At 33.6% G+C, this 19118-nt stretch overlaps 1 protein-coding gene across 1 annotated transcript in view; it reads right to left on the minus strand.

The window, feature by feature from the left end:
• LOC117338966 overlaps positions 1 to 17055 on the minus strand; it is a 47881-nt gene extending 30826 nt beyond the window's left edge. The window contains exon 1 of the mRNA XM_033900331.1: positions 16936 to 17055. Within this exon, the coding sequence (XP_033756222.1) occupies positions 16936 to 17055 (120 nt within the window). The remainder of the gene's footprint in view (positions 1 to 16935) is intronic.
• Between the last annotated feature and the right edge of the window lie 2063 nt (positions 17056 to 19118).

The following is a 19118-nucleotide window of genomic DNA, read 5'->3' on the forward strand; positions in this document are numbered from 1 at the left end:
AATATAATTTGTTTTGCAGTCGCTTTAAAATTTACATCTATGTTTTAAGATCTACGAAAAACTTTTTAGATATAGCAATAAAGATGCAATTCCAAAACCGTTAGCCGTTTTGTTTTACTTGAATTGATATACCTCAAAACTGAATTGGTACAACTAGGGAACCATGGACACCTAAATATGATGTTTGAGAAACATCCTTCCATTGTACTTCTCAGAAATAGTGGTGACTATCTTCAAATGTCACAGGAAAGATACCTGTCGGCCATATTGTTTTCCTGATCAGACTGAAAATTACACCGGCACAAATGTAAACCAAGAGGAATGTACTCATTTAGTTTGAGAAATATCCTTCCAGTATTTTTCAAGGAAATGGGATAACAGTCCTCATTTGTCAAAATCCAAGATGACTGCCTTTTTACCATTTTGTATTACTGGTCAGTTCAAATGTCAAAAGGGCACCACTACTGACGAAGGGAACCTATATATGACATTTGAGATCCAGTGGTACTTTCATTGTCAAAATCCACGGTGGCCGTCCGTCTGCCATTCTGTTTTTCTGAGAATTCCAAAAATCAAAAGATCACAGCCAGGGACCAAAGGAAATGTTCATATGAATTTCAGAAAGATCCATTCAGTGCTTCTCAAGAAATAGCGATAAGAAGAGTGGTTTAGAGCCTGAAGAGTGACGATGTGTAGGGCGATTTCGTTTCATTCATTTTATCGACTTGATGCTTTACAGCTCATCAGTACATATAGCATATATACAATACAATAAATTGAACAGCCTGCCATGGTGGGCGTAAAAATATGGCAGAAGTGATGTTATTTCCTACCACAACAAACACACAATTCACTAATAACGTCATCACGATTGGTGACTTTACACAATTAAGAACTCAATTAACTGTCCAATGTAGATGTCTACGCCTCGTATTTCCATACGTAATCAACCGTGCAACATAACAGATTCAGATTCAGATATGTTTATTAGTAACAAATAAGATAAGGCTCTGAGTTCAACAATGCATTTTTCTATATCATAATTATATTGTTTGATTATTAATGTCGACTGGTATTCATCCACTGACGTACATGTAGCCATGTCAGGTGATGATTTCTGGAACCCAGCCAGAAACCGTAATGAATATGTTCACAGGAGGGAAAATGGTACATTATGAACAATGACGTTTGATCTGTAGCCAGGAGTTATATGTCTGTGTAAACTATAAAACACATTATGTACCACGTGACGATTTTGTCCTGGTAATGTAAGGGACACAATAGTACCACCCATTACATTTATTTGATGTAAAATGGTAAATATATTGAATTTCATTAAAGCAAATACTCCGTGCCTGTTGTATTACTCACGTTGTCATATTGTATGTGTGGACTGAAGCGCTAGGACGGTAAAATATAATGTTTCTTTTTGCTTGGCAATCAAGTATTTCGATCGTATTTGGTAAATAATTTAGCGCCACGGTGTAATTCAGATATAGAACGGAATCAATATCATCGGGATGACACATAGTCATCACTTATATATTTATGATTTTGTTTTGTTTTTTATCCTCTGCTGGGTACATTGTAAATACATAAACGTTTGGATTTTAAACATGCCAATAGCAGTAACACAGGGGCCTGAGAATTGTTGTAACAGTCCATGAAGATCCAGACCTGAAACTCCATATCCTATAGTGTGCACACAATTCCAGACAGTTGGGAAGGTACTAGAGTAAAACAAAAATGGCACTCACCCATGCTCATTATCACACAGACTGTTGCAAATTCCCAGGCCCCTGTGTTTTATGATTAATCAATATATGTCCATGGACACCGATCGTCATGTTCTGGGCTACTGTACCTTACAACATATTGTCTAACGAATAAGTCTGCAACTACACATGCATTGTGCAAGTCCTGGATTTTAACCTCAAAATCGGTCACCATATACCAGCAATCATCTCACTTTATAGATAATAGGAAGATTTGGCAAAAACAAATGCAGTAAAATACATAATTCATTTGCAGGTCAATTTACTAAGCTGGTAGATTTTATTTTATCCGTTTGCACCTTTTTCCAAAACATTTACTTGGATATGGGAGTAGGATTATGCATGTTTTGATATAACTCTGTAAACACCGATATAACCTCTTAGAAGTCATTGCGAAATTTTAAGTTTTTAATGCGTTTATTATTAAAGACTATATTTATATTCTCTTTGTAATTCCGTCTCTATTTTGGAACGAGCTGCCTGGGTGATACCATAAACTGTTTGTGTGTTCCTAAGTTATGTATAGGTTATACATCGATGTGTTGATGTTGTTACAATGTGCAGTCAACTAAAACAATCTAATGATTCTTTTCATTATTGTCAATTTCATTTTAAATCTGGGGCCCTACGGCCCATATGTATATTATCAATATTATTACATATTATTGAATACTGACATAGACGTGATGTACATTGACCATCTTAACTAAGGCATACTAACTAAAAGCATTAAAGCGACTACATCTGTAGATTCCATACTCATTAAAGCGACTACATCTGTAGATTTCATACCCATTAAAGCGACTACATCTGTAGATTTCATACCCATTAACGCGTTTATATCTGTAGATTTCATACCCATTAAAGCGACTACATTGTACATCTGTAGATTTCATACCCATTAAAGCGACAATATCTGTAGATTACATACTCATTAAAGCGATTATATCTGTAGATTCCATACTCATTAAAGCGACTACATGTATAACAGTTGATTTCATACTCATTAACGCGACAATGTCTGTAGATTACATACTCAATAGAGGGACTACATCTGTAGATTTCATACTCAATAAAGCTACTATATCTGTAGATTTCATACCCATTAAAGGGACTACATCTGTAGATTTCATACTTAATAAAGCGACTATATCTGTTGATGTCATACTCATTAAAGCGACTATATCTGTAGAATTCATACTCATTAAAGCGACTATATCTGTTGATTTCATACTCATTAAAACGACTATATCTGTAGATTTCATACCCATTAAAACGACTATATCTATAGATTTCATACCAATTAAAGCGACTACGTATATTTCTATATTCCATACTCATTAAAGCGACTACATCTGTAGATTCCATACTCATTAAAGCGACTATATCTGTAGAATTCATACTCATTAAAGCGACTATATCTGTAGATTTCATACCCATTAAAGGGACTATATCTGTACATTTCATACTCATTAAAGCGACTACATCTGTAGATTACATACTCATTAAAGCGACTATAACAGTTTATTTCATACCCATTAAAGCGACCATATCTGTAGATTTCATACCCATTAAAGCGACTATATCTGTAAAGTTCATACTCATTAAATCGACTATATCTGTAGAATTCATACTCATTAAAGCGGCTATATCTGTTGATTTCATACTCATTAAAGCGACTATATATGCAGATTCCATACCCATTAAAACGACTATAACAGTTGATTTCATACCCATTAAAGCGACTATATCTGTAGATTCCATACTCATTAAAGCGACTATATCTGTAGAATTCATACTCATTAAAGCGACTATATCTGTTGATTTCATACTCATTAAAGCGACTATATCTGCAGATTCCATTCCCATTAAAACAACTATATCTGTAGATTTCATACTCATTAAAGCGACTATACCAGTTGATTTCATACCAATTAAAGCGACTACATCTGTATATTCCATACTCATTAAAGCCACTACATCTGTAGATTCCATACTCATTAAAGGGACTACATCGGTAGATTTCATACTCATTGAAGCGACCGTATCTGTAGATTACATACTCATTAAAGCGACTTTAACAGATTATTTTATACCCATTAAAGCGACTCTATCTGTAGATTTCATACTCATTAAAGCGACTATAACAGATCATTTCATACCCATTAAAGCAACTCTATCTGTAGATTTCATACCCATTAAAGCGACTATATCTGTAGATTCCATACTCATTAAAGCGACTATATCTGTTGATTTCATACCCATTAAAGCGACTATATCTGCAGATTCCATACTCATTAAAGCGACTATATCTGTAGAATTCATACTCATTAAAGCGACTATATCTGTTGATTTCATACTCATTAAAACGACTATATTTGTAGATTTCATACCCATTAAAACGACTATATCTGTAGAATTCATACTCATTAAAGCAACTATATCTGTTGATTTCATAATCATTAAAACGACTATATGTGTAGATTTCATACCCATTAAAACGACTATATCTATAGATTTCATACTCATGAAAGCGACTATACCAGTTGATTTCATACCAATTAAAGCGACTATATCTGTATATTCCATACTCATTAAAGCGACTATATCTGTAGAATTCATACTCATTAAAGCGACTATATCTGTAGAATTCATACTCATTAAAGCGACTATATCTGTAGAATTCATACTCATTAAAGCGACTATATCTGTGGATTTCATACCCATTAAAGGGACTACATCTGTACATTTCATACTCATTAAAGCGACTATATCTGTAGATTACATACTCATTAAAGTGATTATAACATTTTATTTCCTACCCATTAAAGCGACTATATCTGTACATTTCATACCCATTAAAGCGACTATATCTGTAGAGTTCATACTCATTAAATCGAATATATCTGTAGATTCCATACTCATTAAAGCGACTATATCTGTTGATTTCATACTCATTAAAGCGACTATATCTGCAGATTCCATACTCATTAAAGCGACTATATCTGTAGAATTCATACTCATTAAAGCGACGATATCTGTAGATTTCATACCCATTAAAGGGACTACATCTGTACATTTCATACTCATTAAAGCAACTATATCTGTAGATTACATACTCATTAAAGTGACTATAACAGTTTATTTCATACCCATTAAAGCGACTATATCTGTAAATTTCATACCCTTTAAAGCGACTATATCTGTAGAGTTCATACTCATTAAATCGACTATATCTGTAGAATTCATACTCATTAAAGCGACTATATCTGTTGATTTCATACTCATTAAAGCGACTATACCTGCAGATTCCATACCCATTAAAACGACTATAACAGTTGATTTCATACCCATTAAAGCGACTATATCTGTAGATTCCATACTCATTAAAGCGACTATATCTGTAGAATTCATACTCATTAAAGCGACTATATCTGTTGATTTCATACTCATTAAAGCGACTATATCTGCAGATTCCATACTCATTAAAGCGACTATATCTGTAGAATTCATACTCATTAAAGCGACTATATCTGTTGATTTCATACTCATTAAAACGACTATATCTGTAGATTTCATACCCATTAAAACGACTATATCTATAGATTTCATACTCATTAAAGCGACTATACCAGTTGATTTCATACCAATTAAAGCGACTATATCTGTATATTCCATACTCATTAAAGCGACTACATCTGTAGATTCCATACTCATTAAAGCGACTATATCTGTAGAATTCATACTCATTAAAGCGACTATATCTGTAGATTTCATACCCATTAAAGGGACTACATCTGTACATTTCATACTCATTAAAGCAACTATATCTGTAGATTACATACTCATTAAAGTGACTATAACAGTTTATTTCATACCCATTAAAGCGACTATATCTGTAGATTTCATACCCATTAAAGCGACTATATCTGTAGAGTTCATACTCATTAAATCGACTATATCTGTAGAATTCATACTCATTAAAGCGACTATATCTGTTGATTTCATACTCATTAAAGCGACTATATATGCAGATTCCATACCCATTAAAACGACTATAACAGTTGATTTCATACCCATTAAAGCGACTATATCTGTAGATTCCATACTCATTAAAGCGACTATATCTGTAGAATTCATACTCATTAAAGCGACTATATCTGTTGATTTCATACTCATTAAAGCGACTATATCTGCAGATTCCATTCCCATTAAAACGACTATATCTGTAGATTTCATACTCATTAAAGCGACTATACCAGTTGATTTCATACCAATTAAAGCGACTATATCTGTATATTCCATACTCATTAAAGCCACTACATCTGTAGATTCCATACTCATTAAAGGGACTACATCTATAGATTTTATACTCATTGAAGCGACTATATCTGTAGATTACATACTCATTAAAGGGACTATAACAGATTATTTCATACCCATTAAAGCGACTCTATCTGTAGATTTCATACTCATTAAAGCGACTATAACAGATCATTTCATACCCATTAAAGCAACTCTATCTGTAGATTTCATACCCATTAAAGCGACTATATCTGTAGATTCCATACTCATTAAAGCGACTATATCTGTTGATTTCATACCCATTAAAGCGACTATATCTGCAGATTCCATACTCATTAAAGCGACTATATCTGTAGAATTCATACTCATTAAAGCGACTATATCTGTTGATTTCATACTCATTAAAACGACTATATCTGTAGATTTCATACCCATTAAAACGACTATATCTGTAGAATTCATACTCATTAAAGCAACTATATCTGTTGATTTCATAATCATTAAAACGACTATATCTGTAGATTTCATACCCATTAAAACGACTATATCTATAGATTTCATACTCATGAAAGCGACTATACCAGTTGATTTCATACCAATTAAAGCGACTATATCTGTATATTCCATACTCATTAAAGCGACTATATCTGTAGAATTCATACTCATTAAAGCGACTATATCTGTAGAATTCATACTCATTAAAGCGACTATATCTGTAGAATTCATACTCATTAAAGCGACTATATCTGTGGATTTCATACCCATTAAAGGGACTACATCTGTACATTTCATACTCATTAAAGCGACTATATCTGTAGATTACATACTCATTAAAGTGATTATAACATTTCATTTCCTACCCATTAAAGCGACTATATCTGTACATTTCATACCCATTAAAGCGACTATATCTGTAGAGTTCATACTCATTAAATCGAATATATCTGTAGATTCCATACTCATAAAAGCGACTATATCTGTTGATTTCATACTCATTAAAGCGACTATATCTGCAGATTCCATACTCATTAAAGCGACTATATCTGTAGAATTCATACTCATTAAAGCGACGATATCTGTAGATTTCATACCCATTAAAGGGACTACATCTGTACATTTCATACTCATTAAAGCAACTATATCTGTAGATTACATACTCATTAAAGTGACTATAACAGTTTATTTCATACCCATTAAAGCGACTATATCTGTAAATTTCATACCCTTTAAAGCGACTATATCTGTAGAGTTCATACTCATTAAATCGACTATATCTGTAGAATTCATACTCATTAAAGCGACTATATCTGTTGATTTCATACTCATTAAAGCGACTATATATGCAGATTCCATACCCATTAAAACGACTATAACAGTTGATTTCATACCCATTAAAGCGACTATATCTGTAGATTCCATACTCATTAAAGCGACTATATCTGTAGAATTCATACTCATTAAAGCGACTATATCTGTTGATTTCATACTCATTAAAGCGACTATATCTGCAGATTCCATACTCATTAAAGCGACTATATCTGTAGAATTCATACTCATTAAAGCGACTATATCTGTTGATTTCATACTCATTAAAACGACTATATCTGTAGATTTCATACCCATTAAAACGACTATATCTATAGATTTCATACTCATTAAAGCGACTATACCAGTTGATTTCATACCAATTAAAGCAACTATATCTGTATATTCCATACTCATTAAAGCGACTACATCTGTAGATTCCATACTCATTAAAGCGACTATATCTGTAGAATTCATACTCATTAAAGCGACGATATCTGTAGATTTCATACCCATTAAAGGGACTACATCTGTACATTTCATACTCATTAAAGCAACTATATCTGTAGATTACATACTCATTAAAGTGACTATAACAGTTTATTTCATACCCATTAAAGCGACTATATCTGTAAATTTCATACCCATTAAAGCGACTATATCTGTAGAGTTCATACTCATTAAATCGACTATATCTGTAGAATTCATACTCATTAAAGCGACTATATCTGTTGATTTCATACTCATTAAAGCGACTATATATGCAGATTCCATACCCATTAAAACGACTATAACAGTTGATTTCATACCCATTAAAGCGACTATATCTGTAGATTCCATACTCATTAAAGCGACTATATCTGTAGAATTCATACTCATTAAAGCGACTATATCTGTTGATTTCATACTCATTAAAGCGACTATATCTGCAGATTCCATTCCCATTAAAACAACTATATCTGTAGATTTCATACTCATTAAAGCGACTATACCAGTTGATTTCATACCAATTAAAGCGACTATATCTGTATATTCCATACTCATTAAAGCCACTACATCTGTAGATTCCATACTCATTAAAGGGACTACATCGGTAGATTTCATACTCATTGAAGCGACCGTATCTGTAGATTACATACTCATTAAAGCGACTTTAACAGATTATTTTATACCCATTAAAGCGACTCTATCTGTAGATTTCATACTCATTAAAGCGACTATAACAGATCATTTCATACCCATTAAAGCAACTCTATCTGTAGATTTCATACCCATTAAAGCGACTATATCTGTAGATTACATACTCATTAAAGCGACTATATCTGTTGATTTCATACCCATTAAAGCGACTATATCTGTAGATTCCATACTCATTAAAGCGACTATATCTGTAGAATTCATACTCATTAAAGCGACTATATCTGTTGATTTCATACTCATTAAAACGACTATATCTGTAGATTTCATACCCATTAAAACGACTATATCTGTAGAATTCATACTCATTAAAGCAACTATATCTGTTGATTTCATAATCATTAAAACGACTATATCTGTAGATTTCATACCCATTAAAACGACTATATCTATAGATTTCATACTCATGAAAGCGACTATACCAGTTGATTTCATACCAATTAAAGCGACTATATCTGTATATTCCATACTCATTAAAGCGACTATATCTGTAGATTTCATACTCATTAAAGCGACTATATCTGTAGAATTCATACTCATTAAAGCGACTATATCTGTAGAATTCATACTCATTAAAGCGACTATATCTGTGGATTTCATACCCATTAAAGGGACTACATCTGTACATTTCATACTCATTAAAGCGACTATATCTGTAGATTACATACTCATTAAAGTGATTATAACATTTCATTTCCTACCCATTAAAGCGACTATATCTGTACATTTCATACCCATTAAAGCGACTATATCTGTAGAGTTCATACTCATTAAATCGAATATATCTGTAGATTCCATACTCATAAAAGCGACTATATCTGTTGATTTCATACTCATTAAAGCGACTATATCTGCAGATTCCATACTCATTAAAGCGACTATATCTGTAGAATTCATACTCATTAAAGCGACTATATCTGTTGATTTCATACTCATTAAAACGACTATATCTGTAGATTTCATACCCATTAAAACGACTATATCTATAGATTTCATACTCATTAAAGCGACTATACCAGTTGATTTCATACCAATTAAAGCAACTATATCTGTATATTCCATACTCATTAAAGCGACTACATCTGTAGATTCCATACTCATTAAAGCGACTATATCTGTAGAATTCATACTCATTAAAGCGACGATATCTGTAGATTTCATACCCATTAAAGGGACTACATCTGTACATTTCATACTCATTAAAGCAACTATATCTGTAGATTACATACTCATTAAAGTGACTATAACAGTTTATTTCATACCCATTAAAGCGACTATATCTGTAAATTTCATACCCATTAAAGCGACTATATCTGTAGAGTTCATACTCATTAAATCGACTATATCTGTAGAATTCATACTCATTAAAGCGACTATATCTGCAGATTCCATACCCATTAAAACGACTATAACAGTTGATTTCATACCCATTAAAGCGACTATATCTGTAGATTTCATACCCATTAAAGCGACTATATCTGTAGATTCCATACTCATTAAAGCGACTATATCTGTAGAATTCATACTCATTAAAGCGACTATATCTGCTGATTTCATATTCATTAAAGCGACTATACCTGCAGATTCCATACTCATTAAAACGACTATATCTGTAGAATTCATACTCATTAAAGCGACTATAACAGTTTATTTCATACCCATTAAAGCGACTATATCTGTAGATTTCATACCCATTAAAGCGACTACATCTGTAGATTTCATACTGATTAAAGCGACTATATCTGTAGATTTCATACCCATTGAAGGGACTACATCTGTACATTTCATACTCATTAAAGCGACTATATCTGTAGATTACATACTCATTAAAGCGACTATAACAGTTTATTTCATACCCATTAAAGCGACTATATTTGTAAATTTCATACCCATTAAAGCGACTATATCTGTAGAGTTCATACTCATTAAATCGACTATATCTGTAGAATTCATACTCATTAAAGCGACTATATCTGCAGATTCCATACCCATTAAAACGACTATAACAGTTGATTTCATACCCTTTAAAGCGACTATATCTGTAGATTTCATACCCATTAAAGCGACTATATCTGTAGATTCCATACTCATTAAAGCGACTATATCTGTAGAATTCATACTCATTAAAACGGCTATATCTGTTGATTTCATACTCATTAAAGCGACGATACCTGCAGATTCCATACCCATTAAAACGACTATATCTGTAGATTTCATACTCATTAAAGCGACTACATCTGTAGATTTCATACTGATTAAAGCGACTATATCTGTAGATTTCATACTCATTAAAGCGACTATAACACTTTATTTCATACCCATTAAAGCGACTATATCTGTAGATTTCATACCCATTAAAGCGACTATATCTGTAGAGTTCATACTCATTAAATCGACTATATCTGTAGAATTCATACTCATTAAAGCGACTATATCTGTTGAGTTCATACTCTTTAAAGCGACTATATCTGCAGATTTCATACCGTTTAAACGGCGATTTATTCTTATCAATACTAAAATGGTTTTAAGAAATAGCGATACCCGAGCCTACACCGTAAAAATCGTTCCACAAATATATATTTATGAGTTTTTTTAACACTGTTTACCCCGTTGATGTTTGTAAATTAGCTAGAGCTGTTGGTAGAACGTTAAACAATACAAACCAAACTATTCAAAAAGAGGCCTATTGGGCCTTACGGTTGTCTGACTTTCATACAAATATATAATAAAAATTAATACATGATGGATAATACAAAAGTCCCACATGACCGACGAGACATAAGGGGATATTTTGTTTTTACTATATTCAACACTGTAGAGATATCTTTGTCCATTTTTCCTCCTTTAAGGTCCCAATCCTAATGGTCTCAACGAGGTAACTTTTGAATGTTCAGCGGCTGAACATACGACATACGACATTCAGATTTTGAATGTTCAGCGACTGAACATACGACATACGACATTCAGATTTTGAATGTTCAGCCGCTCAACATTCAAAATTTGAATGTCGTATGTCGTATGTCGAGCCGCTGAACATTCAAAATCAAAATCATAATATCGTATGTCGTATGTTGAGCGGCTGAACATTCAAAATCTGAATGTCGTATGTCGTATGTTGAGCGGCTGAACATTCAAAATCTGAATGTCGTATGTCGTATGTTCAGCGGCTGAACATTCAAAATCTGAATGTCGTATGTCGAGCCGCTGAACATTCAAAATCAAAATCTGAATGTCGCATGTCGTATGTCGTATGTTGAGCGGCAGAACATTCAAAATCTGAATGTCGTATGTCGTATGTTCAGCCACTGAACATTCAAAATCTGAATGTCGTATGTCGTATGTCGAGCCGCTGAACATTCAAAATCAAAATCTGAATGTCGTATGTCGTATGTTCAGCCGCTGAACATTCAAAAGTTACCTCGTTGGCTGGTAAAAGCACAAGATATGAAGTTTTGAATGTCGTATGTCGTATGTTCAGCGGCTGAACATTCAAAATCTGAATGTCGTATGTCGTATGTTCAGCGGCTGAACATTCAAAATCTGAATGTCGTATGTCGTATGTCGAGCCGCTGAACATTCAAAATCAACATCTGAATGTCGTATGTCGTATGTTGAGCGGCTGAACATTCAAAATCTGAATGTCGTATGTCGTATGTTCAGCCGCTGAACATTCAAAAGTTACCTCGTTGGCTGGTAAAAACACAAGATATGAAGTTTTGAATGTCGTATGTCGTATGTTGAGCTAACTTCACACAGCCTATTGAACTATAAATCGTGACAGAAAATGTCTCAAAGGAGCGAAATAGGTAGTTCTTTGTCATATCGTCTATAAATCTGAGCGAAAGAAAATGACTCGTATACATATATATGTCAGGTTACGACGGATAGTGTAAACCGAATAGATTTGGTATTTGAGTACATTAAGACGTAATATGATACAATCGAACATTTAATTAAATATTCTGCCAAGGGAAGTTAATATTTGACATCTCTTACTACTTTTACAGAAATGTCCCATATTGACTATGGTTTGTAAGCAGATTAATCCTTCTAAATAGAACAAGCATGCTGGGTATTGCTAAAGCTGTACCTATAACACTAGTAACCGATTTATAACTCAAATCTTATAGTGACCGATTCATAACTCAGATCTGAAAGTGACCGACTTATCCATTGATGTGTTTTTGCACCTGATATTAACCATTATTATGATTTACACCTGATATTAACCATTGTTATGATTTACACCTGATATTAACCATTATTATGATTTACACCTGATATTAATCATTGTTATGATTTACACCTGATATTAACCATTGTTATGATTTACACCTGATATTAACCATTGTTATGATTTACACCTGATATTAATCATTGTTATGATTTACACCTGATATTAACCATTGTTATGATTTACACGTGATATTAACCATTGTTATGATTTACACCTGATATTAACCATTATTATGATTTACACCTGATATTAACCATTGTTATGATTTACACCTGATATTAACCATTGTTATGATTTACACCTGATATTTACCATTGTTATGATTTACACCTGATATTTACCATTGTTATGATTTACACCTGATATTACCATTATTATGATTTACACCTGATATTAATCATTGTTATGATTTACACCTGATATTAACCATTGTTATGATTTACACCTGATATTTACCATTATTATGATTTACACCTGATATTAATCATTGTTATGATTTACACCTGATATTAACCATTGTTATGATTTACACCTGATATTTACCATTGTTATGATTTACACCTGATATTAACCATTGTTATGATTTACACCTAATATTTACCATTGTTATAATTTACACCTGATATCAATCATTGTTATGATTTACACCTGATATTAACCATTGTTATGATTTACACCTGATATTAACCATTGTTATGTTTTACACATTATATTAACCATTGCTATGTTTAACACATGATATCAACCATCGTTATGTTGTATTAACCATGGTGATGGTTGGTTTTGTGTGTGTGTTTTTATTTCCACAATCATGTTATACCCATTTAGATAAGCCGACCTTTAATTTGATATAGATACTCTGAGACGTTACCATGCCGACCACAGGTAGTAAAGATGTCTAATCCTCCATCCTTTGCCAGTCTTCCGGGCAGTTATTGATTATACGTCGGTGCCTTATTAGGACGTTCTAGCTTAGTATCTAATTAGTTTGTGGGTAGATGATGCGAACCATGTTTAAGGGTTTACCAGTTTACATAACACTGATTGGTTTTTAGCTGCTAAACATATCTACACAAATGAAACAAGTTTAATAATATTTAATATAAAGGCGATAAACTGGAATTAATCGCTAATAACCTACAGATGATATTTGATACTCATTGGAAAAATCTTGAGCTGAAATACAATTATTTTGTCATAATGAAATATTGGGAAATGACAATGACCGATATACGTTAAAACTATGTTGATGTATAGAGAGGTGGACTATCTGCCTCCATCCTTTATCATATTGTGCCTATTTGCACTACGTGGTAGGGGAGATAACACTGACGCTTCGATGCAACTCTCAATCTAGTACAGAGTACATGTACAAAAAAATGTATACATTTTATCATAATTACATCTCCGTTTGCTTTGGAATATGGACGTACATATATGTATCAAATAATGGTTTATTAACGAGACTTAATATATCTGTATATTTTTTGTATAGTTCTTATGAAAGCTGATACCTTTTTACATGCACTGTATTTAGGCCTGTTTAACAAATAGTTTGCACTGCATTATACTAACCAGAGTTAACTCCCTTGGATTATACAATATGGACTGATACATCATTATCGTGCCTAAGGACATAAATGCATATATTTAACTTCCATAACGATGACTTCAGAAATGCGATCAAGTTTTAGTTCCATATGTCATGACCTCAGAATGCAATCACGACTTTTAGTTCCATATATCATGACAACAGAATACATGCACGTGTTTTAGTTTCGTATGGCATGACAACAGAATATGTGCACGTGTTTCAGTTTCATGTCATGATAACATAATTCGTGCACGTGTTTTAGTTTCATATGTCATGCCAGCAGGATGCTTGTGCGTGTTTTAGTTTCATATGGCATGGCAGCAGAATAAGTGCACGTGTTTTAGTTTCATATGTCATGACAGCAGAATAAGTGCACGTGTTTTTGTTTCATATGGCATGACAGCAGGATACGTGCACGTGTTTTAGTTTCATATGACATGGCAGCAGGATACGTGCACGTGTTATAGTTTGAAACGTCATCATAGCAGAATACGTGCACGTGTTTTAGTTTCATATGGCATGACAGCAGGATACGTGCACGTGTTATAGTTTCATACGTCATCATAGCAGAATACGTGCACGTGTTTTACTTTCATATGGCATGACAACAGGATACGTGCACGTGTTATAGTTTCATATAACATCAATTCATAAATGCGTGCACGTGTTTAAGTTTCAGAGTCATTACAGCATAATGCGTGTACGTGGAAATAGTTCCATAGTCATTACAACGGCATAAGTGCGCGTGTCTTAGTTCCATATAGCACGACTACAGCATTACGTTTGCGTGTTCTATTTCCATTAGGTTTCATACCATGACTAAACAGAAATACGATTACAGTGAATCAAGCTTAACCTAAAAAGATTCCCGAATACGTTTCGTTCAATATTTAAATAAGGAAGGAGACCTTCCATAGAATCTACAGCCTATAGAAAACAAGTGTGGTGGTCAGGGATTGTATCCACAAGGGTTTGGACTTCGCTTCATTGACCACAAAGTTGTCCAAAATGAAATGTGATCGGTCATTGTATACTTTATCAACACGGATTAGTCTAACAATCACACTCGAGGAAAAACAGATCATTTGTGTATTTTTCATTGTAGAATTTAGGTAACTACTTACAATTTTGCTTTAAGTTACTGAAGCGTTTTTTTTTAACTCGGTGATCAACGCCAGTGATGTAATCTGTGATATATTCAATTAATTCACTGGATTTAGATGTACCGTATGCCTTTTACAGAATACAAATTATTATTTTTATTCATTTTTTACACATTCTGACAAGAAGAAAAACATTACAAAAACATCCAAATGAAAATTGACATTTGTATGAAGAAAAGTATTCCATGTGAAGCAATCACGATCTATAAGCTAATGTTAATCACATACGTTATATTTGTTCCACTATATCTATACGTTTATAGTACGGATGGATATGCATCATATTTCGTACATGTAGGAGAACAAACAAAATTAAACTCACTCTATTGTTCAATCAAATATCACCAACAAATGTCAAACATTTATGATCAGCATAAATAAAATAATGACAAAAACAGACCTGTACATATTAATAAAACGAGGATCTATTAAACAATGAAATATGGGAACAAAATAAAGGCTCAAATGGAGGATTTTCAAGGAAGTACAAAGACCACATGTTCCTAAAGGGTGAGCGTCGTCTACTGCAACACCGGAACCCAATATGACAAAGATAATCTAAAACGACAACCGCTGAGAATCAGGCCAGGTGTTCCGGAGAGTATTAATTTGTTCTGTTTTGTCGACGGCGCCTAATGTGTATATCGAGTTTGATCCATGTAAAGTCCACCAACGAGCATTAACAACAATAAAATATAAGATCATGTTGGCTACCACTGCCAATAGTTTCATCCAATCTACGTCAAGTATCCGTCCGCAGTCGCCATGGTTATCGTTATGTTGGGTACACTCAGATAAATATAAAACCAGCTGTGACATTCAAGGACATGTGGGAAACAGACATGTAACTATAAAGAAAGGGAAAATTTACATCTGGCTTTAAATTAGTCATCTTTTTTTTCAGCGTAGATATAAGCCGTTCCTGTTGGTCATATTGCATGTCGAGATCGAGATTATTGACTGGTTTGGAAGAGTGTTTGACGTTCATCTCATAATTTACATGTAACAATAAGCTGCATTATGCTTATATATATAATAACATTCGTCCATTACTTCTACCCCATTTCATTGTTAGATAACACAGTATAACCTGAGCTATTGAACTTCGCCTATTTCATTTACGTTGTGTATCTATTTATATATCATTATATGTTGTATGTACACTACCTCGACCCTATGTGTTCTGTGTTATGGTTTATCTAGGGCAGCCATATCGTGATAATTAACACTTTAAACGTAGTATTTTAAAACACAAGTCTGCCTACCTTATACACCTGAGCACTGCCTACAGCCTAATATATAGCGACTGTCGGTATGTCACACCCAACCATTAACCCATTGAACCGATTCGCCACTCACATCTGCCGACCTTCGCCAGATGATCTTTGATCCAACTTTAGTCATCCATCTAAAATCAACCCCAGGATAGCCCAGTGAATTCTGTCGTAGGGCATTTTCTTCTAACAATTCTAGAGACATGTTCTTATTGCTAGTCTGCTTGTCTCGTTTGGGGTACTGGTTGACCTGTAGATCCTCCTGATACCGCTGTTGTAACAAGTGTTGATTTCGTGCATGTTCTTCTCTGCCACCTTCCAACACTCAAAACCATGCAGCCGTACTGATGGAGTGTTGCTATAGTAGCATTTGTCCTGTGTTTAGCGGTAGGAGATCCAGGCCAGAAACAAGACTCAACAGCATACGGGAGGACCAACCAGACCACGCACCAAGAGAGATCACCGACTTGCCTAACTTCAGGAATGTCTTCATTTTCTTTTCTCTTTTTTTTTCAAACGAAACTTATTAACACGGATTTTAAAAAAAAAGACAGAGACGTATGTAAATGTTTCATGATGTAAACACGTCTTTACTGAAGATGGAATTATTATATTTAGATTATTAAAAAAGATTAGTATATATTGCCAGGCCAGTGGATTTTAAGGATGGGCTTAAAAAAAGAACAGATGGTTTTTTAAATCATGCTTAATTAATTTAGCACATTAAGATTTCTATGTCCAGCTTATGCAGAGTTAAGAGTTAAGTTTATAAAACAATATCGTTATAGACATCCGAGTGTTCATAAGCAAAAATGTTAAAACTTTAAGTAAATTTGGTAATTTTTTGATGCAATCAACAAATATGAAATGTCTTATGAATCTGTAGTTAGTGATTATATAAAGTTCGTTCATTTAATTTAATTGTGTTTAGTACTAATGTAAGGAATTATCCTCCGCCATCTTGAGAAGTATGGTCAGTATGATTATTGTATTATGTAATTGTATAACCTATATACTGTATTGCATTTGGTGAATAAAAAAACTTGAAACTTGTTTACATACAATCCGAAAACCACTCGGGCCTTTCTGGTGATAAAACAAAAAAACAAAGTAACATGTACTTCGTCAGTTACATCAGCTGTTGATGTCACGATGAAATCTGTATTATAATGCCAGTTTAATTAGTTGTGAAAGTAACGTGTGCCAAAGTAACGTGTACTATGTCAGTTACGATGATGATCAATAAATCTTTAACAGCTTTAACATATTTTTTGTCATTACTTTGGTTCGTAATCCTGTTCATGCAATTTTGGACTAAATCAAAAAAGGATATCGCAAGGAATAAAACAATTTCGACTATAGATATTAGAAATACTGTAGCTTCTGATTAGCAGCACCCTAAACTTGGAAGCCCCGGTCACACCTAGTAAGGTACATGTACATTGTATTGACAAATGTCATATTACATTTAGACTAACTCGTGGTGTACTCGTAAGTAGAGCAACAAAAACACATGGACGGTTATAAGTAGCTGGCACTGTCAAGATTGAATAATGAGTTCAAACAAATTTCGGATAAAGATTACGCAAGGAGTCGCATCATATTCAAGGTGGGGTCAACGCCTATTGAGGTTTAACATGAGCGCCGGCCCCTACTTCAATTTCTATCATTTTTGCACCATATGTAGATACAGTAAATGCACCATAGTCGCATAAATTATAAAGTTATTATATCAACCGATAGTCGAGGTAGACCTCCTTGTATAATATCAAAGTTGAATGACGGAGGTGCCCTAACAAAATGGTTAATAATTGTCACAGGTTAATGTAGATTTGAAAATCAATAATAGCAGCTAACAGTGTACATGTGTGCCCCCCCCCCCCCCCCCCCCCCCCACTAACCCCCCACCCAGCTTGAAACTTTACTATGCTACTGTTTCATATTAAAAAGCCAATATTGTATGTGAAAATGAAAAAGAAATGGATCTGACGACAAACGTTGTATTACACTACGATAAAAACATTGGAATTGTGCTTTATGGCGTTATAAAAAGCAGTTCATTAAACCAACACTGATTCTGTGTCTAAACATAACAAACTATACTTGTCGACAAGCTAAATCTCTGAACGAAAGCAATTAGCTAATGTTATTGCTTTAAACATATTTCATTGACGAAATTAGTTTGGAAAAAGATTGGGTACGCTTTATTACAACATAGAGACTTCCCTCCTCATAAATTTACAATTACACGATAACAATGAAATAGAC

The sequence above is a fragment of the Pecten maximus genome, chromosome 12 (assembly GCF_902652985.1).
Source record: "Pecten maximus chromosome 12, xPecMax1.1, whole genome shotgun sequence".
In the NCBI taxonomy this organism is placed as follows: domain Eukaryota; kingdom Metazoa; phylum Mollusca; class Bivalvia; order Pectinida; family Pectinidae; genus Pecten; species Pecten maximus.